Raw genomic sequence first — 26,828 nt, 5'->3', positions numbered from 1 at the left:
TGCAAGACTCATCATCTTGTTTTTGATCTCGTGACGAATGAGCTTTAGAGAATTGTTGAATGAACATTCTGCAACCACATGCCCCGGTTGATGGCATATTATGAAGCAACTTATCTTCGGATTACTACTCCCCCTCATGTAAGGCTTTTGTCCTCGTTTCTGAGCATATGGGTTATATCTTTTTTCCCCTCTCATTGGTTGACCCGTGAAATTTCTTTGATCCCCATTTCTGGTCCAGTGTATGTCAGACCCTAATTTGTAACCCTCAATTAGAAAGAGAGTGTTGTAGCGTGAGCATAGAAATCAAACAATCTGTTAGTACGTAAACATAGAGGCTAGGGAAGAAAATAACGTTAACAATTAATAATAATAACAATCAATATTCGATATATATAAGTTATAACAGACAGGTTCCTGCTTCGCCATTTCCTCCATAGGAGTACTTTTAAAAGGTATTAACTAGAGTGGTTCTGATTTCTTGTGAATCCATCTCCGAATGTCCTTTTTAATAGACTTTTACAGCTAATCTTTTTTCTCTCTCAGCTGTTTGAGAATTTTATACTGGAATTCCAAGATGTAGTTGTATATATCTTCTCCATCTCCTCTCCTATATCTCTCAAAGTCATATATATTGCCTTAAATAAAGACTGGGTACCGTCCTTCTTATACAGTTTGTCCAGTTCCAGTTTATTAACTCCATCTTCAGCTCCTAGTACATCTATTGTCATGTTTATAGAGACCTTTTGTGGCTTTCCTTTCATGTTCATTTTCAGCTTACTAGCTTGTTGTTTCTCTGTTGCTGCGGTGCCAAGCTGCCATATTAGAACTTTCTTTTTCCATGTGCTGTAATCAGCTGTCGTCTAAAACTGGTATCTCACAAAGACTCATAATTTGACTCAAAATCTATGATCTCTAAAATTGTCTCTAAAAATTTAGTCTCTAAATTGTCTCTAAATAACAAACAAAGTTCCACTGTTAGGTCGTTGGGTAGATCGTTTGCCGGCTTCCTGCTATCACTGTTAGATACCAAATGAAACTCCTTGTTCGTATGTACAAAACCTGTAAAACAAAATACTTTATTATACAGTTATACAATAAAATAACTTCACTTCCATATTAAACCAATTCCAAATAAACCGTGCCTAATAAATAACAATTATAAATACTTACCGATTGGATGTTAGTCTGCTCCAACCAGTTACTTGTCATTGCTAGAAAAGGTAAACCTGGTTAGAAGTCTGTCACAGAAAAGAAAATAAAAGTGTGATCAGACTAACACATAGAACCGTTTATTATGTGCAGGAAAGTTGGAATAGGGTCAAGACTATAAAACTTGTTAGACATCTTAGAAATGGTACATAACAGGTGCTGCCTAGTAATGGAGTGAAATTTATCTAAGGATGGTCTTGCAAAGTTGATTCTCTGGAGGTGACAAGTTCCCCCTGATATGCCTTCCTTCTTCTTTTATCCCAAGTCTGATATCGTTTACTTTCTCAGCAAAGAAAACTTTAAAACTTTACCATGTGTCATTACCATGCTGCCTTTCTTGGGCAGTTTCACTGGAGTGAAATTATTCAGCAAAGTTCAATCACAGGAATAATTAATTATTTGATTTGTTGCTCTGATAGTTGCACCGAATATTCTTTTAGAGATTTATTTAAATCATTGTGGAAGTATAATTCCTTTAAATGCATTTACCAGTGTCAGCAGCTAAAATCCTAATCACAAAGAATATAATAAGAAGGATACTGCTTGCAGAGCTGTAAAGCAAAATGCAGTTTTTACATTAGAAATTTTGCTGGATGCTTTATCTTAACACTATTTCGATAGCATGTCATCTGTATAAATCATAGAAAACATTGTATTTGATAAATAATTAATGTTGGTGGGGAAATATTTATTATATATTTTTTCACATAGTGTGATGTTATTTTGTAGACATGTGTGATGATATTTTGTAGACATGTGTGATGATGTGATGTCATAAATTTTACTTTACTTTAGACGATCAAATGATATACTTACAATCTGATTCTGGTTAGTGACTATTTTTTCAGTCAAATAAAGTACAGTGGTCACGAGTTTGTACTATTTGCAGAATTTGTACTATTTGCAGATGACACAAACATCTTTGTAGCTGCTGAAACTAAGGAACAAGCATACAAAATAGCGAATGAAATTCTCGACTCTGTGTGCCAATATATGCGCCATAACCTACTGCACATTAATGTTAAAAAATCTTGTTACATGTACTTCTCGCCTACTAAACGTAAGACCATTGATAATACTGAAAATGACTTGAATCTAGAAATTGATGGGATCCCGATCAAACAGGTTACTGAAACGAAATTTCTAGGTGTAATTATTGATGACAAACTGAGTTGGACACCTCATATCGAGAAACTAACTAAGAAATTAAACAGCATATGTGGCCGTATTTATCGAATAAAAAACTCCCTCCCCAGCCAGCTGTACAAACAGATATACCACACTCTTTTTGAATCTCATCTAGGATACGGTATAACTGTATGGGGTGGTGTATCAATTAATAAGCTTTCACCACTATTCCTTGCACAGAAGAAATGTGTCCGAATCTTATTTGGGGACTCGGAAGCATTTAGCGACAAGTTTAAAACTTGTTCTCGTAGCAGGCCAATCCAGTGCAGTATAAACAAGAAAGGTCAAATATCCAATGAATCAACTATACCTCACATTAAACCGTGTTCTATATGTATCAGCTTGAGGAAGACTGGTGATAAACAAGCAAGGCCACATCGCTGCCAAATACTTGGGGCAGAATTCCACTCTAGAGAATCAACAAAACCTATTTTCCAATCTAAGGAACTAATGACAGTACATAACATATATAGATACAGATGCATTACTGAAACAATGAAGATAGTGAAGAGTCATCAGCCCATATCCATGTATTCTCTCTTTAAGAAGTCTGAGCTCAGAGATGACAGATTTGTGACACCACACTCATCTCACAATTTCGCATATAAAGGGGCAAATTTATGGAATAGGTTTCTTGAGCAGTCAAATGCACGTGGTAAAATAGGTTCACTAGGTTCAATTAAATCCCGATTGAAGCTTTCTATCATGAAGGCTCAACACCAACCTGACAATATTAACTGGCAGGACTTAAACTTCAACACTTTCCTATGAAAAGACCCCCATTTATATTTATATCTTTTAGATTTTACACCTGTCACTCACATCATATATGCACCACAAAAGAAAAAAGATTCATTCAATCATTACATTATACACCCACTCCACCACACATGCACACAAAACATTAAAGCAGGTTACACGCGGGTGTAACGTTCACTTTATCCGAAGGGAAAAATAATACTTTACGTAACGCGCGATTTACGTCTTGGTAGCTAAATTATTCAAGTGCTATTTGTCAGAGCGACACAAATGCGCGAGCGCTTGCGCGGCTCACCTATCCAACACTCTTTTTTACATCGTATCAGGCAATGGTTCAGTTTAATTATGGTAAGGGCACAGCCTGTCAAAAACCCTTTTCGCATGATCCGTCGACACCGCCTGAAGGTGAATGCATAATAACGGATCATGAACGTACGGAATCAAACGTTAATAAGCTTGCAGCTTCCGATGAAAATATATTCAACTTTGTGTCATGCTTGAATTGGTTTTGGACCTCTTCAATGCTTTTAATTTATTTATTATTGTTATTTGGTATTATGAGCTGATATGTATATATACATACGGTATCTAAAATTAAGCGTATAGCGAGCATATTTAACAATTTTTAAGCAATAATGAATTGAGAGCAGCTGTAACTTAAATATCGCATAAAAATCATATAATTATAACACAAAACTAAAATTTTATTGGAATCTAGGTTAAACTAAGATAAAATTAATATCAGCCCCTTCGCCACTCTCAGCAGTCAACCAGGGCTCATAAAAGCTTAACAGCGCCTGGGTCCGTTCACCAACTGTGCTAATGTGAGTGGCGGTGTGGTAAAACCCATTTTAACAGCGTGAATATTTATCAAATATAAGCGCGCTAGCTGCTAGCATACTTGTATCATTTAATTTTTAATCAAATTTATTCGGATATATATTTATTGATTATGTATTGAATTGGTGATAAATAATAAAATTGTCTTTTCTCAAAAAAAATTGTCTTTTCTCAGTACTGGTGCAGTCTGCTGTAATGAAAACTGCCTATAGCTATCCCTGCGTTGGTTCCCTGAAGGACCGGCTGTAGTTGGTCGTGGACCGGCTTGAAGTGCTGTGCACCATTAAGAGGTGTTGGACCCAGTGGAGGTGGTGCTGAACCCAATGGGGGTGTACTGAACCCAATAGAGGTGGTGCTGAACCCAATGGGGGTGTGCTGAACCCAATGAAGGTGGTGCTGAACCCAATGAAGGTGGTGCTGAACCCAATGGAAGTGGTGCTGGACCCAATGGAGGTGGTGCTGAACCCAATAGGGGTGGTGCTGAACCCAATGGGGGTTGTGCTGAACCAAGTGCAAGCGCGAGCGATGTTGGATCAACTGGGGGTGGTGCTGAACCCAATGGGGGTGTACTGAACCCAATAGAGGTGGTGCTGAACCCAATGGGGGTGTGCTGAACCCAATGAAGGTGGTGCTGAACCCAATGGAAGTGGTGCTGGACCCAATGGAGGTGGTGCTGAACCCAATAGGGGTGGTGCTGTACCCAATGGAGGTGGTGCTGAACCCAATGGTGGCAGTGCTGTACCCAGATCAAATTTTTTTTTGAAAATTCAATTAATTATTATATATATAAATTATCAAGCGTTACATTTCAGCCATGCAAAATTACAATGACATATTTTGATAAACTAATTGATAAATGGTACTGCAATATAAGTTGCTGAATGTTTGGCCGGATGACAACTAACTAAAAGAGAAAAATAAACTTGATCACATAATAATTAATTCGGCTGAACCAACACATAGCAAGAGCCACATTAACGTTCGGGCCGTCTATTTGATATACTTACAATCTGATTTTGGTCAGTGTCTATTTTCAGTCAAATAAAGTACAGTGGTCACGAGTACTAGTGTTGTCTAGTGTCTACAGTAGTGAAAACTGCCTATAGCCTAGCTATCCCTGCGTTCGTTCCCTGAAGGACCGGCTTTAGTTAGTTGTGGACCGGCTTGAAGTGCTGTGCGCCATTTAGAGGTGTTGGACCCAGTGGAGGTGGTGCTGAACCCAATGAGGGTGGTGCTGAACCCAATGAAGGTGGTGCTGAAACCAATGGGGCCGGGGCGGTGCTGAACCCAATGGAGGTGGTGCTGAAAGAAATGGGGTGGTGCTGAACCCAATGGGGGTGGTGCAGCTGATGCTGAACCCAATGGAGGTGGTGCTGAACCCAATGAAGGTGGTGCTAAACCCAATGGGGGTGGTGCTGAACCCAATGGATGTGGTGCTGAACCCAATAGGGGTGGTGCTGGACCCAATGGAGGTGGTGCTGAACCCAATAGGGGTGGTGCTGTACCCAATGGGGGTGGTGCTGAACCAAGTGCAAGCGCGAGCGATGTTGGATCAACTGGGGGTGGTGCTGTAGAGGAGCTAGAGCTTTGAGTCCTATCCACAGTTGTTTAACAAGTTTTACATTTAAAAGCAGCATTAATTTGTTGATCATGTTGAAAGTTAGTTATATCCACTAGCAGCTGGTCTGTTGAACAAAATTGTTTGTTTGACTTGACTTGACAACAAAAAAAGTGGAGGAAGTTTTATTTCTTTGACTATTTTGTCGCATCATTTTGTTTTTAACAGACCAGCTGCTAGTGGAAACATCTAACATTCGACATGTAATATTTTCATCTTAATGTTATGTAGAATATTATGTTATGTAGAATTTGTTCCTTACAGTTTCAGTCCAAAATGAGTCAAGCAAAAACGGAAATAATACCCAATGGGCAAGCAACCAAATCGAAATGGTCGGTGAGATTATGTTGAGCAAGTCCGGTCAGATTATTCTAAATAAGGTTAAATAGCAGCACGTATTCTGTAGTGACATCAAAAACCTGATACGAAAACCAGTGCAACACATTCTGACTGTGATCAGGTGACCCAGTCGTTATTGCACGGAAGGGGCAATCACGTGACCCCAGTTATTCCAAATAAGGAATGATCGGTGATACAACCTCTACCTAATTACGTGCGACCTACAGTACAATAGGTCTTTTGAAAGCTTTCCTGTTGTACAATGTACTTAAATTTCGACGAAATTACACTACCACACCGACCACCTCATTATATATCAGTATTGTACTAGAATCAGTTTTGTTTGGTCAGATGTTGCTGGAATTTATTAGTCTTACAGTTGTTCTCACTGTATTTTTCAAGCTTTGTTACCTAAAATATGATCACTGGTAAGTTGCAAGTGCAATGTCAGCTAATCTTTAAAAATGTGGATCATTGATATTTCCTAATAACAATTAATGTTTGTCTTCTGTAGAAGAAAAAAACGGCTTCTGTAGCTCAATTTAGTGACTGTAAAACAATTAATTTGTGGTATCAAAACCAGGATACATATAAGATTTTAAAATATTTCATTACTCCCAGGAGATTCTCTCACTTGCCCGGCCCACCGACACAGAATTTCATCTTTGGAAATGCTCTACAATTCAGAAAACGACTGATGACTGATGGCGCTTGGGCTCCCTATTGGCTGGACATGGTCCGTGAACACGGCAAGATTTTCCGATTGTGGATGATGATGAAGCCTTTGGTGTTTGTTGCAGATCCTATTGTGCTCAAAGAAATGGTCACTGACTTCAAGAAATTCCCTAAAATCCGTGAAGCTCGAGGATTCATAGCTCGGAGATCTATAGGATTTAATGCACAGAGAATGTACACGCAAAGGTTTTGCGGATATGACAGTATTTTTACTGTTGACATGGGACCAATATGGAAACGGAAAAAGAAAATAATGGATCCAGCATTTGGTATACAGCCTTTAACAAAACATTTGTGCAAGTTCTACGACATAGCAGTTTCCCTGTGTGATGCTATTGAAACAGCTCAACAAGAATGCCTAGGAGAGCCTGTTGATATAACAGACGTCGTGGCCCCTTTCACTGTTGATGCCATAAGTAAGGCAGGTTTCAGTGCCGACAGCAACCAGATGAGCAAACTACGCAGACAAGGCGAGGATGCCAAAAGTAGTGAAGCAAACAAGAAGATCTTAGCCAAAGCAGGAAGAGTTCTTCTTATGGTGCTCGATCCCGATACTAGGAAGATCTTGGTTAATTATGCTGAAAGTATTAAAAAGATAAGAAAGATTGGAGCTCAGATGATAATTGACAGAACTTCTAATGGTGAATTTGGTCGTGTTGGGGACATTCTTGATGGCATTATAAGTGCTAATATGGATGAGGATAGTGGTAAGTTCGAGCTGGAAGAGAGTTTGGATGATTTCATGGCAATGTACGTAGCCGGCAACTCCACCACCAGTACAACACTGCTATGGTGTATAGGAGAACTAGCCAGAAATCCAGATGTCATGGACAAGCTGGTGAATGAGATAGACGGAGTATGGGCAGGAGCTCATATAGACAGCCACACTGATCCCAGTTTCATTGGAGACACTCTCAAACAGATGCCGTATCTTGACGCGTTTCTAAAGGAGGTGTTACGGGTTCACCCTGCAGTGACCCACATCAAAAGGAGGGCTTCCAGAGATGTAGAAATTTTTGGCTACAAAATTCCCTCACAAACGTGTGTGATGAGTAGTCAGTGGGTCATGCAGCACTTGGAACAATATTGGCCTGATCCTGAGAAGTTTCAACCAGAACGGTTCCTAACATCAACTCCTACACCTTACACCTACCTTCCCTTTTTTTTGGGGCCACGGCAATGTATCGGGAAGAACTTTGCTATTCTGCAACTCAAGTGTTACCTCTGTGAAATTTTGGGTAGATTTGAGATAGAAATTGATCCGAAATCACCATTGAAGCAGAGATCAGGCCAAAAATTGGTCTGTTTCCCTATTGACAACTCCTTCAATTTCAAGCTTAGATTTTAAGAGCTGTTTGTTCATTTCACATTACTGAGCTGCACTTTTACCTTCACATTCTAGAAACATTTGATAACCATGACGATATATTAAAGATATAGTATAGTAGATTTGATACAAAGTACCAAATCTTTTCGATTTATAAACAAGATTATAAACAAGTCGTTAGATACAATCTACAATTATTGTCAATCATGCTACACACTGTTGCATTTTTTTGGTGTTTTGATTCTCATATTATATTATATGATTTTTCTGATAATATATATATGGTTCAGCTTGTCATTAACTACTGTGACAACTGTATTATGTTTAAATACTATTTTCTGTTAAATTTAACTCGATTAATGAATTATTCGTGACTTTTAATTCGTTATAATTGCTGAAAAGGAAGAAATTTGACGTCTGTTGATAAGAAACCAGATTTAGTTGCAATGTAACGGTCATAGTGGTCTAAAAGTGAAGAATCTAAAATTAACACAGTTTCACTCAGGTAAGGTCTATCACAGACTCATGAACACAGCAATATATATAATAGTATATTAATACTCAATAACTGTAATAGATTTGTAGTGTTGTAATAAGGGGGGGGGGGGGGGGGATCAACCTCATAAATACCTATTATTCCCTCTGCTTTCAAAATAGGTATCTAGGTACTTGTGTATATTTATGGTTATTTAAAGGTTTTGTTGTTTTTTCAGTATTTTTCCCACTTTTAACATAATATATATACCTTACTCGGGAATATTATAGCGGGTTAATTTATGACTGGGAAAATTAATGACCGGGAAAAATATGGCGGACTTTCCAAAAACCCGCCAAATTATCCCGGTCATGTATTTACCGGTGGCCGACCTTTCAAGTTTTTTTTTCAGAGGTCAACAAATTTTCAACCGAAATTTCTGTTTTTGTTACTTGTTAAAGAAGTTATTTCAATTTACAGTTATTGATATTACTCAGAAATAGAAAAAAAAGACACGTCTATTTTATAAAGGAAAATAAATCTAAGCAAGTCAAATCTTCATTAAAGCGTATTCTCATTCTCATTATCGCTAATGTCCCCGCCATTATCATTATTGATATCCCCCTGAGCTGCTGACCATCAAATTCGAAGTTGTATTGTTGTCTTAACAAGACTTTCATTTTGTCCGCTAATGGGGCTACTGCTCTGAAGGTCAGCCGGAGCTTAATTTCCTGCCCACCGCTTGGTATTGGGGAACGTCTTGGCTTTGCATCTTCAACTGCTCCAGTAATCAATCCACCGTGGACCATGAAATAGTGGCACAGTTTACTCACTTCTAGCGGGATGTGGCCACAAGTTACTTTAACGGGAAAAACTCCCTCTTTCTTTAGTCTACACTCTACACACTGCACACGAGAAGCGATCAATCTTTAGAGACATTATTATTATAATATATATTATATATTATTATTATTTTCGTTTTCTTCTATAACATATATATAAATTGTTTTCTTCTCTACGATTCACTGATTCATGGGCAAGAGAAGTGAGAATCACGGTCCACCCTGAAATCTGATTTCTATAACCAAATTGTGATTTTTATAACGAAATTATGGTAGCAACCGCCAATAAAGTTACAGCCCTCCATCCACTGCTTCAAAAGTCTTCTCTAGCACATATGAGACTTCAGGTAAAATATGATGATCACCACCCCCTTGGAACCCCATAATCTGAGTCGGCGGGTTTTTTTATGACTGGTAAAATTTTTGACCGGGAAAAATATGGCGGAATCTTCCAAAACCCACCACTTTATCCCGGTTATAATATTCCCGAGTAAGGTATGCAATTCTATTCATAATGTTGTTGTTTTAAAGTGTTTTTACTGCATGAGGGGGTTGATATCAAGTTTTAAAACCAATTTTTTGGGGTTGGGAAAAAATTTGATTTTTTGCCTTTGTGTACCCAAAAGGTTGCTTATATAGAAGTTTCTGAACATTTTGAACAACAATTGAAAATATATCCAAAAAAATTTTGTAATCGAAATTTTAGAAGTAAAATCTTATGATATTTTCACCTAAAATTTCAAAAAATTAATGTTGCTCACAATCTTCTAAAAAAGTAAAAACGTCCAAAAAAGTAACTTTTAGCTGCCCTAGACAATCTTTGGTAAAATACCTATAAATACCTATTATTCCTTCCGATTTCAAAATAGGTAAATTTATAGGTATTTATGTATATTTATGAAATTGACACCCCCCCCCCCCCCAATTAGTTCAAAACTTTAAGAATTTTTACTGAGTAGGTAATACAGTAATGTATGTAATAGGTATTGTATAAATGGGCAATATTACTTTATTGACTTTTATAAATCACCATAATAAAAAAGTAATCTGTATAGGTTTAGAGATCATGGCGCGGTTCCAATTTCGACCAATTCTTGTGTCAGATTCTCGTGATCAAGAAGACTATGATAGTGAAAGTGTATCCCTCAACGTATACCGCTGTATTTGTAACCAAGTAAGTAGACAATACATTGATTTTAAGAGAGTTTCATCTTTAAGCTTTGGCAAGACTTGAATTTGCAAATTATAAAGGTAAAGTTGATTGAAAATATAAAATAACGAGAACCTCTAACTTACCGGCTTACCTCACTGAAAAAGATCTAACCAGGGCTATTCTATACAGGTAGCTCTCATTGCTGATACTGTTATCGATCAGCTACCTTTAAGAAAACTGGATGGTGCCAGAGTAATTGATACTTCAAAGAAAACAGCTAAAGTAAGATGGAATTTTGTCTCACTGCATTACATTTAAAACTGAAAAGTGTTCTCGCTTTTTCCTGAGTTTAAAAATCAACTCAGACCTGTTACTACCAGGTAATTTAGTATATTCTGTACTTAATAAGTATTTAAAATTTCAGTTCCATACAGAAGAAGATAAAACTATCTATATTCGGAGACCTGATGGGTATGAAATGCGCGTCTTACAAAAATGTAAACATTGCACACTTCCTATATTTTACAGACCCTCTCCTAACAGCCATCTTTATTTCGTTATCAAAGGTTTGACAATTTATTTGTTGCAAGTAAGTCCTTTTAATTTATGGGTAATAACCAAGGTACGTAACCAATTGTAAATTAATATTAATTTACCAATTATTGGTTGAAGTAAATTTTTAGTTGAACATAACTCACAAATCAATTTCTCCAGAATAAACCTGTATAATGACTTCTCTAGTCTAGATTACTCTATCATCAAAACGTTTCAGATAGTTTAATTGTCGATTCCAGTATGTCAGTGGCTGGAAAGGAAAAGAAAAACGTTAAATTGACCAAACTCACCCGTGAAGCTGGAAAATTCGGTAGTGTAACAGTATCAACTATAGATGAAGAGGAAAACGAAATCGAAAAGGTATTAAAAAGCTATATTTGCTGTTCAGCGAAATGTTCACTTTTTAATCCCATTTGCACGACAGATCTATTTTTGGATTTTGATTTTCATATTTTTGTTAACACTATTGATTTGATTGATTACTAAACCATACTTAACAGAACTTTTGAAAGGTATTTAAAGCAAAATTAACCTCGACCTCATTTTAGCACGAAGCAGAAGCATCTTACACGATGAACGCCAAGATAATAGCTCAACAGCTAGGAAGGGATAGCAAGAAGAATCAGCTGACTGATGATCAACAACCTGAAAAATCTAAAAGACACAAAGGAACACTTTTAGACAAGACTTTTTGATATATTTTTTGTTATATTTTTAATTTTGACGTTAATTATTCATGATATTATTTATGTGTACTTTTAATACTTTTGGTTATATATAGCGTACTGTATCAATAGTAAGAGATATTTACCCTCTGTAGCACACATTTTGCTATTGCACACATTTTCCGACACTTGTAAAAATTTCACGGATTTTCGACACTTGTAAAAATTTCACGGATTTTCGACACTTGTAAAAATTTCACGGATTTTCGATACTTGTAAAAATTTCGAGCATTTTCGACACTTGTAAAAATTTCGAGGATTTTCCGACACTTGTAAAAATTTCGAGGATTTTCGACACTTGTAAAAATTTCACGGGTTTTCGATACTTGTAAAAATTTCGAGCATTTTCAACACTTGTAAAAATTTCACGGATTTTCGACACTTGTAAAAATTTCGAGCAATTTCATCACTTGTAAAAATTTGTTATTAAAAGGATCAACATCATTATATATCTCATTTCTCTTTTTGTTAGTTTTACAATGTCAGATATTCTTATTGAAGATGAATATCACAGAGGTTTTGTTATTGGGATCATGAGATTACTTGCTGTACATAGTTATTCGGTTACCAGAGCTTTCAGATTAGAGTTACTCTATCTTAAAGAGAATAGAATTTTAAGAGCAAGGATTTTTGAAAACACTCTTGTTTTTAATCGAGTACCCAATTTAAAAGTAGGTAAAAATTATGTTGTAGTAGGGTGGTTAACAGCAAGCAACCATATTATAGAGGTGAATGATATGAGCTAATATGCAAGAGATCCGTGATTTATCAATTGAAGATCTGCGCACAAAGCTGAAAGAGCAAAAACTCTGTTATGGTTATGAGGTTCTAACAATTTGTGAACGTCGTCGCAAAAAGTTTGAAAAGCGATTGTTCTTACACATGCAAGGAAAAGAAGCACCCACCCTTCATAAATGTGCTGATAATAGGAGTGAATACTTTTTGCTTGATATAGAACTTCCACAGACATGGTATCCAGGAACATCAATACTGAAAAAGACATCAACTAAAAAAACTAAGAAGTCTGTCCGATTTAAGCAAACGGAAATATTTGGAAATGAACCCATCTACCCATACTGTGTTACAAAGTACAATCATAACACTAAAAGCCAACACCTACATGCACCACAATGTTCTAATGCTGTTGCAGAAACGATCGAGGTGTTGGGCCAATACAGATGGATGAATAGAAAGTTTTTGATTGAAGGGAGGCATGATATATAAGAACTTAGAGTTCCAACCTTGACTGATTGAAGATGCAGACCAGCTCACAATATTTCCAAGAGTTCTATGTCAACTCACCATCAGAATTTCTGAGTTTCCAATGTCTCTTAGAGTCTTAGGTCAACAGAATCAACAACAATTTTAATCTCTCCAATTTGATCGATAAGATATTTCAAGTGCAACTCATCAAAACTATATAATTCCTTTGTTCGATCAACAGGTTTTGATATGTCATCCTTTGTACCCATACAGATGCAATCATGACTCGGCTCAGTTTTCAACTTGGATTTTACTCACCGATCTAGAAGATCGGACTTTGCTACTAAGGTTTAAGAGTTGCATCTCGTAAACTTTCCTGGTAGTATCGGTTATAGGTCTAGGTTGAGTGTCATATTCTCTTATGATAAATACTCGAAACTAAAGAGAGTGAATGTGATCGGGCTAATTCAAAACTTATTTATCGAGGTAAATTATATTTCTTCAAAGAACAGACTAATTCATAACCACACGACACCCCAAAGAAATATTTGCTTACCATGCCACAGCTTTTAACCAATGTCCCCAGTATCATCAGGAACAATCTCGATCAAAACCACCCTGTTAAACATGAACGGAGGTTTGGAGATGGGTGCTACTTTTCAGAGTATCCAGAGTTCATTTTGATTGAAGGGAGGCATGATATATAAGAACTTAGAGTTCCAACCTTGACCGATTAAAGATGCAGACCAGCACACAATATTTCCAAGAGTTCTTTGTCAACTCACCATCAGAATTTCTGAATGAGCTTCACTCTGAGCTTTCATACTATCAAAGAACCAAAGTTATAACTATGTTTGACATTTACCGTATTCGAAAAAGAGTACTCCCTATGTTTGATATTTTGATATCAGCTCAGAGTAAGAGTTATGAAGATATCATCAATATCCATGAAAATATAGTTTTGCAAGCAATACGAGAAGAGCTGAACTTATCAGATGTTACTCAGATGGCAAATGAAAACAAGTACATGTTACGCAATTGTTTTAAGGTCTTCATGAATTCAATGCCCAGTGACTCGCCTATATAAATCGAGTTGGAATGTAGAGAGCTCATTTCTTGATACAGAACTTTGGTTACGTTTCAAACATGGCACTCTTCAACAACTATGGATTGATTTGTGAAATTAATCCAAATACAAAAGGATACACTCGCTTGACGATCTCAACGAATATACCATTCAAGACAAGATTGATTAAGTTCAATGTTTGGGATACCGTACAGTTAAAGAAACCTGGAAGTACTAGATCCAGTACCGCGATTCCCTTCAAAGTGGGAGAAGAAGTACAAGTGGAATATTCCTACAAGGATGGGTATCCTATACTCGTTAACATGGTTTCATCTCACGTTGACAATTGTCCAATATGCTTTAACTCACTGGAGGGTATTGATACTCAAAGAATGGAGATTGGATGCGATGGATGTCGATTGATACCTGAGGAAGAACACAAGAAAAGAGTGAATACTCAAATGCAGATCGTTTCTAAAACGCTAAAGCAGTATTCAAACAGTGCAGGGTTCAAACTAGAGCTTTTCAGTGAAGTAGATAACAAAGCCTTTGCTCCGGTTATTTTCCCAAATAACTTTGCATACCAGAAACTTGAAAATATGAAAATTGGACACAAATACTGGGTCGTCGGATGGATTGCTCCAAACGGAAAGTTTCTCGATGTAGTTGATATCAATTAGTTGTAATTTTATTGGTTTTATTTTATGTCTTTATGAACTTGTTTTCATTTGTACAAATAAAACAAATTTATTCAAATTATTGAAGAAACAAAATTAAAAGCTACAGAATCATTTTTTTCAAAATCTTGTGAGTAGTCGTTTAAAAAATCTTTATAATCTAACCCTAAACTTAACACATAGATAAAATGAATGCAAAAGTAACCACATGCTTTGCTATTCCAGCCTTGAACTCTATAGTTTGTGTATCTAACAAACTTAAACTTTTTTACAATATCCTTATAATATTTAGGTAGAGTTTTGTGGTCTGGCGATCGTCCAAATGAATCAAAGAAGCATATTGTATCATCTTTTGCAGCCCAAGCACACCAATGTTCTCCATTTTCATCATGCTCCTCAGTGTTTGAAATGAAAGCATAATATGGTTTGGTAGATGTAGGTGAGAAACAAGAAGGGTAAGTACCAATATAGTTTTTGCTAGTAACGCTTGTGTTGAAAAGAATATCGTCAAGTTGCGTTGTGGTAAGAGGTTCAAGCATTATTCAATGATGCGTACAATACGATCGGAATCTATTTGAATTTGTCTGTCAAAGACAGCATAAACAATTAGTATGAGATCTTCTGGAAAAGTCTCTGTTCCGAGATCTATTTCAATGCTGGTACTTGCTTTCTCTTGAAGATTCAGATGACGATCATTTATACTAGATCTATCAGCACCGAAGCTTATTGCAGTCATGAAATTCAAATGAAAGTTGTTCTCATTTATAAGACATGATCCTTGGGTATCCTTACCCAAGGTGCGGTAAAGTTGTCGTAGATACTCACCAAATTCTTTGAATTGGAAGTTATTCTCACCAATTTTTCTGATACTACCAACTTCTAAAGGATCAGCAAAGACTGGAACACCATCACGGTAAAGTTGAAATTTTTTGTAAGGTATCATAATAAAAGGATTTGAGGGCATATGTCCATCAAAGTCACGACTCCTCTGCAACATAAAGAATGCATATGGAGGAAGAATAGAGTTTGCAAAAATATCATTTATTCTAACTATCCTCGATGATTGCGTTACCGGACGTACTATGATTTCAGGTCTAGAAATGAAATATGGAATAGGATCTTTTTTAAGTCTCTCCTCAATCATTTCTAAAATTTCATCCCTTACTCGATAGTAAGTAATGTTAAGAAAACAATCTTCAATAACCAAACTATATCCAGTATCTGCTTTGCACAAAAGCAAGAAATCGTCAGTATTTTTAGTTAGACTCATTCTCAAATTCATATTTGTAGGTAAACATTTTGTAGTGTTTAACAATGGACAGTGAAATTTGGTGTTTAGAGTAACATTTTTTCCTCTATTGAAAAGAGTACTTCTTTTACTGGCAGCTGGATTTGTTTGAGTTGGAACCCAATTATCCACTTGTGACATTTGATTCTGATACTCTATTTCAAGATCATCACCATCTAGATCTGAATTTCCATTCTTAATAACCTCTAACATTTCGCTCCTATAATCGATATCCATTGGTATTTCCATATCAAACGCATAATCCCTTTTTGCAGCAATCCCCTCTTTAAGAGACTCAAATCCTGGAACAGATTCAAGATCATCCCATAAAGTTATATTTCTATCAATTTCATCCCACCTCCAAAATGTTCTTAGATTTTCCTCAGATGTTTTTGTTACACCTTCATCCATCAGGAATCCTTCGTTGTAGAACAAATACCCATCACGGTTTTGATCCGAGCTTAGAGTCTGATTCAAGAAACTCTGGTAAGCATAAGCATTCCGCATACTTTGACATAACTCAATGCGATTTCCTGTTACAACTGAAACTTCACCCCATAGACTGTTTGCAATATTGTTAACTACAGAAACATCTTTTGCTCGTGTGCTGATATCTCGACCATTTTGCATTAGCTTCACCTTGGTAACTATGTGTAAATCCGTTAAAAGTCCTTTCGGTTGTGGTGGTATGTTGAAATTTATGGGTCCCTCGTTGAATAAATTTGTTACAGGCCACACTTTCAAATCGTAAGTCTCTTGAATCGAAACTTGTGTAGGTGTGTCATTCCATAGAAGGAGAGAAGATGACATTGAATCACTAGAGTTTACAAATTTCGCCATTTTCTTTTACGTTTGGAGTGATGTTTATGTGTCACTTGAGTATTAGCTAAACGTTTTAACTTTTTTTCTCCCTGTTTTGCCCCAGAAGTATTAGCTAAACGTTTTAACTTTTTTGCTCCCTGTTTTGCTCCAGCAGTAAGTAGTTCTTTACCAGCAGCGATTGCAATTGGTTTTGCTGATTTAGCTACTGCTTTTATAGCCTGTCCAGCGAGTGGTAACGCTTTCTTTAGTAAGGAACCAAGAAAACTTCCCAACCCTTCTCCCTGCATACCGTAAATATATCGGTCCATATCTGAAGACCCACCTTGCTGTACAAACACAGCATGGTATGGTCTACTTTTCAGATAGCTAGAGTTAAATTCCTCCATTTTAATTTTCTCTTCTCTCAATTGCTTTCCTTATATAGTGTAGAAGGACGTACACTCAGAGTTAGAATTGTCTTGAAACTAGGATTGAAATTCAAGAATTTACCATTAATATCTCTTATCTCGATCAAGATGTTTGAGAATTCCTTTACATTTATCGAAACAAAATATGGATGAGCTTGATGAAAAAAATTCCATCCTGGATTTGTTTTTATAGGAATCACAGAAGAAATTCTAGATAATTTTCCATTAATGTAAGAGTTTTCGATAATGTTAATGTAGATAAATGCAGGTAGTGATTCCCCTTCAAACGAGGTATTCTGAAGAGTGTATGTGCTATACAAATCAGTTTCAACACCTACAAGCCCCCATGGTGAATCTTTTCTGTTCGTTATAATAAGATTATCCAAACTTAACTGTACAATTTGTCTGTGCTTATCAAGTGATACAGTGAAAGGTTTGTATTTCTTTGGTTTTATTACACTAGATATCTCTTCTTCTATTGCAAGACATATAGCATGAATTGAATGGTAAAACCCTGGTGGTATTGTAACTGTCTTCAATTCAATATCAAGTTCACCATATGTTATCAGTGTGTGCACTTCCATGGGTGTAAACATATTCGTCACGTTAACTGTATTGTAAAAGTGAATCTTGTTGTTATCATCACTAATATTGAACACTTGACCATGAAAAATCGATGTAACTGCAATTTCGGCTTCTTTTTTTATTTTAACGGGGTTAACCCGAGTTACAAATTTCGATTGATTGCCTTCATAACCACCAACAACAATGATATTGTGAATGTTATCCATTTTGCTAAAGCAATTGAAACTCCTCCTTTTATAGTTAAAATGTTATTCCAAAATCTCTAAGATGACAGAAAATAGGTTCGTAATGTGTTTTAAAATCACCATTACAACAATCATTGACAAAATCATCATATTTGATATTAATCGGTTTATATCTAATCAAAATCAGTCCATCTTTGGATCGTTGTACATCTGCTTTTGAAAGTTTAATTAATAGCTCATTATAGTTAAAATCCGGGAAGATTCCTTTTGGTAGTTCAATAGTTTTGATTTGTTCCGAGATCCCCTCTGATGGTAAAAGCATATGCATATCTTTACAGTGAGAGGGTGATATAATATATCGAGACATGTTAGAAAATTGATTGTAGTATTCCTCCAAGTATTGGTAAAACTGTGCTTAATATAGTAGCTAATGCTCCGCCACGTTGTGCAACTAGTTTCTGTTTCATACCCGCTCCTTTTAAACCACTTGTCGATCGAATTAAACGTCTATGCTTCTTCAAAGTTTGATGTTGTTTGTTATCTAGATCCAGTTTTTTATTTGCTAAAAGATTGAACACGATTCCAAGAACTTTGAAAAGTTCTGGAGGTGAATTTTTCAAGATGATTTTACGGTTTTTCATATTACTAGCAGCTAACTTCTCCAGTATGTATCGATGTTTATTCAACATATCTGCCTGCTTTAGAGATAAATGCTTGGTAACCATTCCCAAAAATCTGTTATTACAGTTAGCTCCTGTGGTAGACTTGGTGCAAGACTAAGTAGAATGAACCCTCTCTCCTGTTTTGATGTTCTTTTAAAGGCGTTAGTGACACGCTTCAAATCATCACCACAAAACATTTGTCTTGCCAATGTGTTAATTTGTCTAAAATGACGTTGACTATTAAAGAGAACAAAATAGTGACTGTTAGAACTCATGAGTCTAAACAAGGGACATTTTGGGAATAGGTTTTGTGTTATGTAGAATGTAGATATTGATTTGTGATGTGACCCTAAAATGAAACATTCTGCCATTTCCTTGTTATCACTAAGAATTAAATCATCAACAACCAACATACTAGGTTCAGAAGTATCTATTTTATCAAAATTAAGTCCTTTGATAAATGTTATCGGCACATTTTCTTCATCATTCCAAGTTTTCATAAAACTCTGCTCTATTTTGTACATGTAAAAGATCCGTTTAGGCCAGGGGTGTACTAGTTTTTGTCTGATAACTTCCAATATGAATTGAGTCTTTCCAGCTCTTGTTGGTCCAAATATTATACAGTTGTGGGAGGCTAGAAACTTAATCGGCATCACAAACTGAAGAGATCGAATTGAGGTACCCAAGTGTTTGCTTCGTCTGGATAACCTTGCCACTTGACAAGATATTCGGTCTGACCTCGTCTCGTACGCTTATCTAAAACTTTTTCAATTTGATAAATGCTGTTAGATTTATCCACCAATTGTATTTCACTAGTGTAAAATGAACCCTTAATCTCTTTACCTTTATAGTCCTTCAACTCATATGTGATAGGATAAGTGTCTTTGATTTGACTTATTGTAAACACTTCGTGACTCCATAATTGTTCATAACCTTTCTGAAATGTTCTTTTTTGCCTTGTTATCCTTACCGTATCCCCCACTTTGAAGTGCTTTTTCATAAACTTACTTTTCTTTATCACTTTAGGGAATAATATTTTTCGAACTAATGCTTCATTTGCAGATGTTACTTCATTGGGAGTGTGCTTTATGGATCTATGTTTACTCTCATTGTATCCGTTTAATAGATCTTGTAGAACATCGATCCAACGGTGAGTACCCTTAGACGTAAAATACTTAAACATTCGCGTTTTTAATGTTCTATTGAACCGCTCAACTATTGCCCCTTTTTTATCACTATAAACACTGTAGTGTTTTATACGTAAATCTTTTAATAAACGCAAAAATTTCTTGTTGTAAAACTCTGTTCCTTGATCAAACTGCATTTTTTGTGGAGTGTTCTGACGTAAGAACGGTTCCATAACAGCTACAACAGAATTTGCTGTCTTATTTTTCATTTTAAGAGCCCATGCTTTTTTGCTAAATGTATCGATTATAGTAACAATCCACTTGTAACCATCGTTGTGTTGATGTAAACTCGAGAGGTCAACTAAATCACACTGATACAAGTATCCAATTCCCTTGGTCCAAATTCTGCGATATAAACCAGGTTTCTTATCGGGTTTGTGTAGTGTGTAGCTGTCAATTGCTCTTAAACTTTTTGTTACAGTTCTAGGACTTACTAAATGGCCTTTATTTCTAAGCTGTTTGTAGAAGCGATTCTTTCCAGTAAAGGACCCTGGAAAGGTAGGGTCTTCATACAAGTCTTTCAAATTCATTTCTGTTTTACATGATATATTTCTTGTCTATAAATACCCAGAGTTCACTGTAATTTTAAAAATGAGTTTACAATGTGATAAGTGTGGGAAATCTTACCCAACAAACGCTACATTGTATCAACACAAAAGCCTTGCTCATCCAGAACCGAAACTCATGTTGGTTAACCACTCACATGGTTCATCATCTTCGAGTAAACGATCTAGAGGATATAACACATCTCACCCAGATGCTAAAAAACGTGATTTAGCACCAGTAACTAAACATAATCATCCTAAAGAGAAACCTAGAGACTATGAAATCAAAACTTATCCTACTCCACAAACATACGATGGACAAGCTGACGATAATCTGAAAATTGTCGATAGTTTTGATGATGATGGACAAGGAGATAAAGGACTTCAGGTAGTTGACAGCTATGACAATGATGGACAATCTGATGATGGTCTAACAGTGGTTGATAGTATTGATAGTATTGACTACAAGAAATTGTATGAAGAGTGTTTAGCTTCTAAAAAGCAATTTGAAAACATATGTCAAAAGAAGATCACAGATTTAAAAAAGAAGCACGAAGAAAGAATAGATTCTCTAAAAGAGAATTATAGAGATAAATTGCGTGACTTTGGTAATGAAATGAAGGCTGAATACGATGAAAGAGTTGGTAAGATACGAGAGTCGCATGTCAAAGCTACTAAAGATTTGAATGATGCACATGAAAAGGCAATGGATGATTTCGAACGAGAATGCAAAAGAAAAATAAAACTTCTCTCAGAACAACTTCAAGCTGTGAAAGATGATGACGAAGATTTGAGTAGTCTCACAAAAGCGATATTTAATTGCACAACAATGGAGGAAATTTTTCAAATTCAAAAATTAATCAATAACCATCAGATTGATGAATTAATTCAAAATCATTTACCGACACTGCAGAATCTACTACTTAGCTTGTCATTTGGTATTCTACCAATTTGTCAACCACAGCGAGATCAGGTAACAAATGAACAACGACGTGTGGTGGAGCAGCTACAAACGGCCTCACCATCAAATGCAAAAAATATTCTTAGAAATAAGCGGGGTGATGTTATTAACCTCTTCACAATTATCAAGGACTCTATCAAGTTAGCCAGAGATACCTATAACAGATACAATGCTTCTAATTAGGCTATATAAAGCATGTGTCACAAACTATATTGAAAACCAGGAAAAATGAATCTCCAAGTAGTTTTCCATTTCATCTCAACCCTTACTTTTGTATTCAAGTTTCCTGTTAACTTAAACGGCCAGCAAGATTATTTTTACTTTGAGGGTGTAAATCAAAGTGCTCATTTGTTTAGGTCACAGAAAATCGTAAATCTATATTTGAACCAGGGAGAAAACTTTACTGTTTTTGAGGCGGCAATAAATCAATCAACATTCACATTTTCCTGGATTGGATTTGAAATTGATGGAAAGTCTATGAATTTAACAAAATCAGTTGGAGACACTTCCAAATTGAACTACAACAGCCTGCTTTTCCTGTCACCTATTATAGATGAGATTGAAGAATGTACTACAAATTGTTCTGCCCAAATTGCACAATACAATAATATAAACTATTGGTATATTGTTTTGATAGTGCTAGCTATAGGTATTCCTTTGAATCTAAAAGAGGAGGCTATAAAATCATGGGTAAAAATCCTTCAAGCTTCTGATGGAGTGAAATTTTCTAAAGTTCCTAGATCTATTAGCACTGATGTCTAACTTTTTTTCTATATTGAGGGAAGCTTAAGACTTAATGAGATATATGAGTCAGTTCTTAACTGTTGATGTCCTAGATCATAGAGTGTAGTACGATAAAAAAATTGCACTAAACTTTCTCTAGTAGATATCTATAAAAGCTACTATCTAAGATAGTAATTTCCATCAACATGGTTGTTTGTCCGGTTTGTAGAATTAATCAAGACCAAGCATGCCTTCACGATGAAAATACCATACGTTTAATGTGTATTTGGTTAAGACATCATCCTGAGAATCTTGCAGAGTTTTATTTCTGTGTTTACAAGTATTTTGACCGAAATATTAACCCAAGCGTGAAAAATTTTGTTGAAAAGTTTAACCTCTATAAATGAGTTCATTTCCATTAAAACATTCTTGAATTCGTTTGAAATGACATTTTACGATAATGTTGACTGGGTTGGCTTCCTCACCGAAAATGTGATAAGAAAATGCGTTTCATGGACATTAGCAGATTGTCCTGGTTGTCAAGATGGAATGAAAAATGATATTCTCCACCAACACCATCAGCTATCACTATTGGATAGAGTTCAGAACCATTTTGAAAAAGCCAGAGGCGAAGTTTTAGGTTCCTTGCCAACATTGTACAAAATTTTTGCGCCAAGCTTGCCTCATAGTTCCGACCTTAAAAAAGATGCTGTCATTTACTGTAATCTTGGAAAAACTTTTCTATTAACAAGCTCTCCTCAAGCATTGTACTTTGGGAGATACATCAACAGTTTAAACGACAGTTGCATTTCTGAGGCTATGGTTAAAGTAAAGAAAGCAAAGCTATAAAGAGGGAGGTGAATGTTCTCACTTCATTTCTTGTTTTGCGAATTACAGAACGTTTCAAATCATGAATGTCTACATCACTACAGACGGATATACTTTACCGAGCGGTTTTATCGTCAAAGAAATCTGCTGTATGTTTATCAACAATGAATTCAACCACTACCTTGTGAAACCCCCTATGAATCGAGATCTAAATGATGTTGATAAAAGAACCATACGGTATGCCACCAAGAACCTCAACAACCTGTCCTATCATGATGGCTGGTTTCCCTACGAGAAGATGAACGAAATATTTTGGAGATTTCAAGAATATCATGTGTATACCTACAACGATCTTACCTTGAAATTTATTCAAAACATTCTACCAACAACTATAGTTACAAATGTACAGGAATTAGGATTTCAGATGCCAGATGTGTTGCCAGATGCAAACTGTTTTAGGTCACACAATGCCAGATATTGTGCCAAGGCAAAATGTATTGCTATAAAAAATTTTATTGAATCTTAATTTTCTTGGGTGTTTTTAGATTTAGTTGGATATTTTAGATTTAGTTGATTGTTTTAGATTTAGTTATTATCATTTACGTTTTAATTTTATAAACGAATAATATGCGACTTTTATTTTGTATAACCTAAACATAAATAAGATACAAACAAATAAAAAGTCAATCAACATATCCATTATACCCGTATGGAATTGTGTCAATTCCATTACCTAAAACAACCCTCTTAATATCTACAAAACTTAGAGCTATTCTCTCTGATTGTCTCATAAAAATTCTATGATTTTTTGATACTAGGGTGTTCTGAGTAATGTTCTTAAACGTGGAATGTGCGATTGTTTCTACAAAATCGACATGCTTCAGTCTCTTTTGCATATTTCTCTTCACTCCCGCGGCTCCCATTTTCTGTTCTTCATCTGTAACTATAGAGTAGCATTTGGCTCTACACCCAGCAAACTGATGGGTTTCGCAACCTGCCATTTCGTCCTTGAATCTGAAAATGTGAAAGAGTTAAATTCGACTGCCTTCAACCCTAATTTATCATACATTGATTTTTAATTTGATTTAGTGACTGATAATACCTGCCCGGGGTGAGTTTATTCTGAATGGAATAGAGACAATGATTCACAGGGTAGTTTGAGAAGTCCATGAAAGTTGAGGATATTCTCGAAAATTTTTCAGTCAAATCGCCTTCTTGTATGTGGTATAGAAAACTGTCCGTGTCACTGTAGCACAACTGAAATTTGTTAATTTTAAATAGAGAAAAATAAGAACATCTAGAATAATGGTCTGTTGTTGTTCTGTTAAGCTAGAATTTGAGTAGAACTAACCTCAATTTTCCCTGGAAACAGAGGTCGCATAACTTTATAATGAAATTGATACATGTGGAGTTTTGCAAGTTCCAAAATCACCTGGAAAAATGAGCAGAGTTACAAATGAGCTTGTCTATAAATTTGTTTTGGAAAACATGAGTAAATTACGTATAATTGAGAGAGCGATCCAACTTTCATTTGAATTTCATGACTGCAATAAGCTTCGGTGCTGATAGATCTAGTATACAAAAATTTAAATGTATACAATCAGATCTCGAGGTTAACTAACACCATTTTTATTCATTTGGAACTGAGATCCCTAAAACACTACGAAATTTAAAGCGAATAATTCTCTACAATATCATGGAAGGAGTGCTCAATTGAGCATACATTTAAATATTAGTAACGGGTTAAACTATATTCTGACACAAATCAATGGTCTTGGGAGGGTCAAAGTTAAATCATGGTATGAAATGTTTATTGGTGGTCTAATACATTTTTTAAATAATAGTGTCGTCACTAAATCAGATTAGGGTAGGGTCGTTAGTCAAAGTCTAAATCCAGTAGAGAAGCCAGATCCTGAAAAATATATCAAGTTAAATTGATTGTGAGAAAAAAAACATCTTGTTGATTATAATGTTTTGGGATACTGAAGCTAAAACAAATATTTATTCATTTTTTTCTTACTTAATTTCTTGAATTTCTTTATACTTAGGATAGGATAATTCTGAACTATGATACATTGTAGTTCTAGTGAGATTCAAAGTTGTGTTTGTTTAAAAGAATAAGAAAAATGAAGCTACTCACCGTTGGTACTTTCCTAATCGACTTCTTTGAACTGGTTGCCGGCTCGCTCGGCGCCTGATTCTGAAAATATATCAACATTAAAACACTTTAAATTGTTTGTGTACTATACTCAGTGGTCGACTGGAGGCCTCAACCTCAATCAGGTTTCGACTCTAGCCAAAATCACAACCCCCGACCCTTTCTAATCCCAGCTAATAAACTTCAGGTTCTAATCTCGGCTAATTCGCAGTAACCACCCCTGACTTAGGCTCCAATTAGAAATAGGGAAGAGAAAAAAAAAAAAAAAAGCCACTCACTGGTAAAGTTTTCCCTCTGCTTATAGCAGGCCGAGAGACAGTTTTCTTTCTTTTGGAGGGTGGGGTGGGAATATTATCAGTAGAACTAGTTACGATCCATACACGTAATGTAAGATATTGCCCCTTTTTCGAGGCAGCCCCCTTGATTTCATCACCATTCTGAAAACGATATCATTTAATCTAAAACACTCGTCAATCCCTTCTAGAGTTGATGTGATTTTAAAATCTTTCAGATAATAATTAACATCAATTGAATAATAATAGAGTTTACCCTCCTGAAACCTACTTATTTACTGAAACAAATACAAAACCAAGATTTATAATCAAGTTTTTAAAATTCTTTAATTCTATATGAATCATTTAAATTTTTGAATATTTACCTTTAACATTTCTGTTTCATCCACGGGGAAATGGGAGAGTATCTGAAGTCCGTCAGACCCCGTCAAAGCAAAATTTTGAACGATCTTCGCTCCACTAATCATCTTCGTCTTTAGATATTTAACTCTCCCCTCTATTTCAACATTTGCGTCGGCGTTCAACTGTCCCAGTTCCATAGTATAGTGCTTACTAAACATAAAATTTAAAAAATTAGATAAGAAATATGAATTTTAGAATTCAAAATTTAGACTCTCAAGTGGGGCCCAGAGTCTTAAACAAAGAACTTAAACTTAAAGAGAACTGAATGTTAGTGAACTGGAAGTGGAGCAGCTATATAAGGACGCCTGTGCTCATTTCATTTGGGCTCAACATTCCTCCTTTTCTGCTTACTTGTATCCAGTCCAAAAAAGAATTTCACTGTAGTTTGCTTGCATCAAGATACCTTACTAGCTTGCATCAAGATAGTATGGTAGGTAAACTGTGCTACACTTCACTCTGTTACTATGATCTATGATAAATTTAAATTAAAATAAAATTTGTCACCGTTCAAGTTAAATAAGGCAGTCCAAAAAAGAATTTCACTGTAGTTTGCTTGCATCAAGATACCTTACTAGCTTGCATCAAGATAGTATGGTAGGTAAACTGTGCTACACTTCAATCTGTTACTATGATCTATGATAAATTTAAATTAAAATAAAATGTGTCACCGTTCAAGTTAAATAAGGCAGTCCAAAAAAAGAATTTCACTGTAGTTTGCTTGCATCAAGATACCTTACTAGCTTGCATCAAGATAGTATGGTAGGTAAACTGTGCTACACTTCAATCTGTTACTATGATCTGTGATAAATTTAAATTAATTTAAAATTTGTCACCGTTCAAGTTAAATAAGGCAGTCCAAAAAAGAATTTCACTGTAGTTTGCTTGCATCAAGATACCTTACTAGCTTGCATCAAGATAGTATGGTAGGTAAACTGTGCTACACTTCAATCTGTTACTATGATCTATGATAAATTTAAATTAAAATAAAATTTGTCACCGTTCAAGTTAAATAAGGCAGTCCAAAAAAAGAATTTTACTGTAGTTTGCTTGCATCAAGATACCTTACTAGCT

At 35.6% G+C, this 26,828-nt stretch overlaps 4 protein-coding genes across 4 annotated transcripts in view; 3 read left to right on the top strand and 1 right to left on the bottom strand.

Annotated features, from left to right (window-relative positions):
- Positions 1 to 26,828, top strand: part of LOC134815858 (NADH dehydrogenase [ubiquinone] 1 alpha subcomplex subunit 13-like) — a 44,887-nt gene that overhangs the window by 7,152 nt on the left and 10,907 nt on the right. The gene's annotated exons all lie outside the window — the stretch shown is intronic.
- On the top strand, positions 6,217 to 8,381 carry LOC134815672 (cholesterol 24-hydroxylase-like). Its single transcript, XM_063824231.1, has 2 exons — positions 6,217 to 6,381; positions 6,575 to 8,381. Exons 1-2 carry the CDS (start codon positions 6,305 to 6,307, stop codon positions 8,034 to 8,036), a joined length of 1,539 nt encoding a protein of 512 aa, XP_063680301.1. The 5' UTR covers positions 6,217 to 6,304; the 3' UTR covers positions 8,037 to 8,381.
- Positions 10,371 to 11,829, top strand: LOC134815697 (STING ER exit protein-like). Its single transcript, XM_063824276.1, has 5 exons — positions 10,371 to 10,506; positions 10,675 to 10,767; positions 10,910 to 11,051; positions 11,258 to 11,400; positions 11,589 to 11,829. Exons 1-5 carry the CDS (start codon positions 10,399 to 10,401, stop codon positions 11,733 to 11,735), a joined length of 633 nt encoding a protein of 210 aa, XP_063680346.1. The 5' UTR covers positions 10,371 to 10,398; the 3' UTR covers positions 11,736 to 11,829.
- On the bottom strand, positions 12,293 to 25,998 carry LOC134815654 (uncharacterized). Its single transcript, XM_063824208.1, has 6 exons — positions 25,721 to 25,998; positions 25,341 to 25,499; positions 25,045 to 25,104; positions 24,628 to 24,816; positions 13,602 to 14,490; positions 12,293 to 13,406 (listed from the first exon to the last, which is right to left on the bottom strand). Exons 1-4 carry the CDS (start codon positions 25,913 to 25,915, stop codon positions 24,781 to 24,783), a joined length of 450 nt encoding a protein of 149 aa, XP_063680278.1. The 5' UTR covers positions 25,916 to 25,998; the 3' UTR covers positions 12,293 to 13,406; positions 13,602 to 14,490; positions 24,628 to 24,780.

This window comes from Bolinopsis microptera, chromosome 5 (assembly GCF_026151205.1).
Source record: "Bolinopsis microptera isolate Bmic1 chromosome 5, MBARI_Bmic_1.0, whole genome shotgun sequence".
NCBI lineage: Eukaryota > Metazoa > Ctenophora > Tentaculata > Lobata > Bolinopsidae > Bolinopsis > Bolinopsis microptera.
Note: the sequence above shows the minus strand (reverse complement) of the source record. Positions and strands in the feature narration are given on the sequence as shown.

Coding starts and splice junctions, on each gene's coding strand:
- LOC134815672 (XM_063824231.1), top strand. CDS start 6,305: ATGTTGCTGGAATTTATTAGTCTTACAGTTGTTCTCACTGTATTTTTC. Junction 6,382..6,574: donor TACCTAAAATATGATCACTG/GTAAGTTGCAAG, acceptor CATTACTCCCAG/GAGATTCTCTCACTTGCCCG.
- LOC134815697 (XM_063824276.1), top strand. CDS start 10,399: ATGGCGCGGTTCCAATTTCGACCAATTCTTGTGTCAGATTCTCGTGAT. Junction 10,507..10,674: donor ACCGCTGTATTTGTAACCAA/GTAAGTAGACAA, acceptor TATTCTATACAG/GTAGCTCTCATTGCTGATAC. Junction 11,052..11,257: donor TCTTTATTTCGTTATCAAAG/GTTTGACAATTT, acceptor AAAACGTTTCAG/ATAGTTTAATTGTCGATTCC.
- LOC134815654 (XM_063824208.1), bottom strand. CDS start 25,915: ATGTTTAGTAAGCACTATACTATGGAACTGGGACAGTTGAACGCCGAC. Junction 25,500..25,720: donor ATGAAACAGAAATGTTAAAG/GTAAATATTCAA, acceptor TATCGTTTTCAG/AATGGTGATGAAATCAAGGG. Junction 24,817..25,044: donor CGATTAGGAAAGTACCAACG/GTGAGTAGCTTC, acceptor TATATTTTTCAG/GATCTGGCTTCTCTACTGGA.